The sequence below is a fragment of the Triticum aestivum genome, chromosome 4D, assembly GCF_018294505.1.
Source record: "Triticum aestivum cultivar Chinese Spring chromosome 4D, IWGSC CS RefSeq v2.1, whole genome shotgun sequence".
Taxonomy (NCBI): Eukaryota; Viridiplantae; Streptophyta; class Magnoliopsida; order Poales; family Poaceae; genus Triticum; species Triticum aestivum.
Window position 1 is genome coordinate 432244207 of NC_057805.1, and position 2450 is coordinate 432246656.

General features: G+C 51.2%; 1 protein-coding gene across 1 annotated transcript; it reads right to left on the bottom strand.

Moving 5' to 3' along the window:
* Nucleotides 1-537: 537 nt before the first annotated feature.
* Nucleotides 538-2249, bottom strand: LOC123100204 (uncharacterized). The gene is made up of 2 exons (XM_044522166.1): nt 1646-2249; nt 538-1139 (listed from the first exon to the last, which is right to left on the bottom strand). The coding sequence occupies exons 1-2, from the start codon at nt 1934-1936 to the stop codon at nt 750-752; spliced, it is 681 nt and encodes a 226-aa protein (XP_044378101.1). The 5' UTR covers nt 1937-2249; the 3' UTR covers nt 538-749.
* Between the last annotated feature and the right edge of the window lie 201 nt (nt 2250-2450).

Sequence of the window (2450 nt, forward strand, 5' to 3'; positions counted from 1 at the left end):
GTAGATTCGACGCCTTGTGTGCGTGGGGAAGTGCACGCTCATCAGCATGGGCATGGGTGAGTGAGATGCATATATCCTGCATTGCATGTATAGGTGTCGTGCAGCTTTGCACTCAGCACTCACAGTTTGCACAACCTAGGACCCCTCTTCCTCTTCTTGCTCAGAGCTATCTCGGGTTATTGCTCGTTCACTCTGAGTTGGAGTCAGTGCGGCTTAATCCCATGTGTTTTGGGGATAGGAGACACAGAAGGGAATGGAGTGTGCAACCGAAGGAGGAGGGAGTAGTGGAGTCCGAGTAGGTGTGGCATTCATGCTCCTCTTCACTGCCTCGGCCCAAATCCACTACTCCAGTGAAGGCCTTTATGGCGGCGCCGAGGAGCTGTAGTACCTAGCAGCACCACTACCACCGGCCGTCCACCCTCTTCTTTAATGGACAAGACAATGGCCAGGACGGATCCTTCACTGCCCTATTGCCTCAGTTTCATTCAAGGCCGGGGCAACAGTGTGTGTACTACTACTCACGTAGTACAGCGTTCATGCATCAATCTCTTGCTGCCACATTTATCACCATTACTATTGATTAATTATATTTAATAACAGTTATAGTGCTACTAGTACAAGATTTACTTACTTGCTCCAGCCCTTGATTAACATACATGCATAGTCGGTCCCTCCCCCCAAACACTAACCCTGGTTTTGATCTGGTCTACTAGTTACTAGGGTTTCCTTTCTACAGCCATCATGTCCGCCTAGTGGAGAAGGCTCAGGGTCTGCAGCGGCTTCACAGCGGCGTCGAGCATGCGATGAGCTGCCGCCTGTGGCGTCGCCGGTGCCGGTGCCGGTGCCAACGACTGCACGAACTTGCAGTTGGGGCAGGTGGGGTAGGACTTGCACAGCATCACCAGGAGATGACAGTTGGTGCATGGCACGGCGATCATGTTGCCACCAGCGGTGCTTCTCTTTGTCGCTGCTGCTTGTGAGAGGGTAGGAGCAGTGGCGCCGGTGTTGCCGTCGTCCGCAACGACGACCTGCCTCGCCGCCGTTGTGGACATGTTGAGCTCCAGGTTCACGCCCTCCTCCTTGGGCCTGTTCCAGCTCCTCTTCAAAGTCTTCCTGTTCAGGTAATACATCTTTCCAGACTGCAAAACAACATCACATATATAGCACATTAAATCAAAATGATGAGGCCATCATGACAGCATCCATGTTGGATACTCCTATCGATCTATACTTGCATCTTCTACTTCTAGGCAACGTGGTACTACAAAGAGTACAAAGATGCCTCGGGGGCGTCACAAAATAGTAGGGAAACTATCACAAAGTGCAGCTTTCTGCATGCACGTTCAAGCCGCATGCATTTTTTGCCACCAATAACCATGTCCATGAGCGACAGACGTGGCGGGGCATACATATGCACCGCGCCATAAATAGCTTTTGTTGCACAATTAACTTTACCGGCTAGTAACACGTGTCGGCGCCGTAGGCATGCTCGATTTTGTTTTAGTTGAGAGAGCTATGGAGAGAAATGAGTTGTACCCAAGGTAGAACATACAGGTATATATTACATTTATTTCAAAAATACAAGCATATAATGTAGTACACAGAATAATTAGCTACTGATGAAGACGGCGAGGGAGGGACTCACTTGGAGGTCGAGGCACTGCTCCCAGTCCAGGGGCAGGGGGTCATTGAGATGGAGCTCCAGGTGCGGGTGCGACACGGGCTCCTCCCAGGTGTTGTAATGCTTCCTCTTCTTCCGGGAGCTGCCGTCCGACTCGGAAGAAGACGAGCTGATCTGCTTGGTGTTCTTCTCCGAGGCCGGGGCAAAGCCCAGCGCCGGCCACGTTGGCCCCAGCGACAGCTCCGGCTGCATTTCCATCCTCTTGGCTCTCAACTCCTGGTGAAACTTGGGCACTCTAAAGAATTCAGTGCTCATCGATCTTTGGCTTGGCTGGTGTGATGACAGACACCACCACTCCCTATATATATATATATATATATATATATATATATATATGTGTGTGTGTGGAACTGAGTACTCGACTGAAGTTATAGGAGGAGGTGAGGAGAATTGAGTGAGCTGGCTCTCTTCTACAGCACGATTGATGGGGTCATGCAGGGGAGGGCATGGACACTAAAGAAGGGATCGTAAATGGCCTCCATCCAACCCCATTAAGAAGGAGAGAGCAGGCCAGGCCAGGCCAGGCATTGAAGGGTGACAAGTAGAGTGACCTTAAATGACTCAAATCTCTCCACCTCCTCCCCCATTGAAGGCGGCCTCGCTCTACATGCCCGGACTGTACACGCCATAATGCCACACCCAGCCCAGGAGAGCAACACCACAAAATCTACAAGGCCCCTGCCCTGATGCCATTGCTTGCCTTGTTAGTAAGTGCAAGGATCACTGGATGGATAAGCTAGCTCAGGCCGCAGCAGCAGCTGTAACTGAG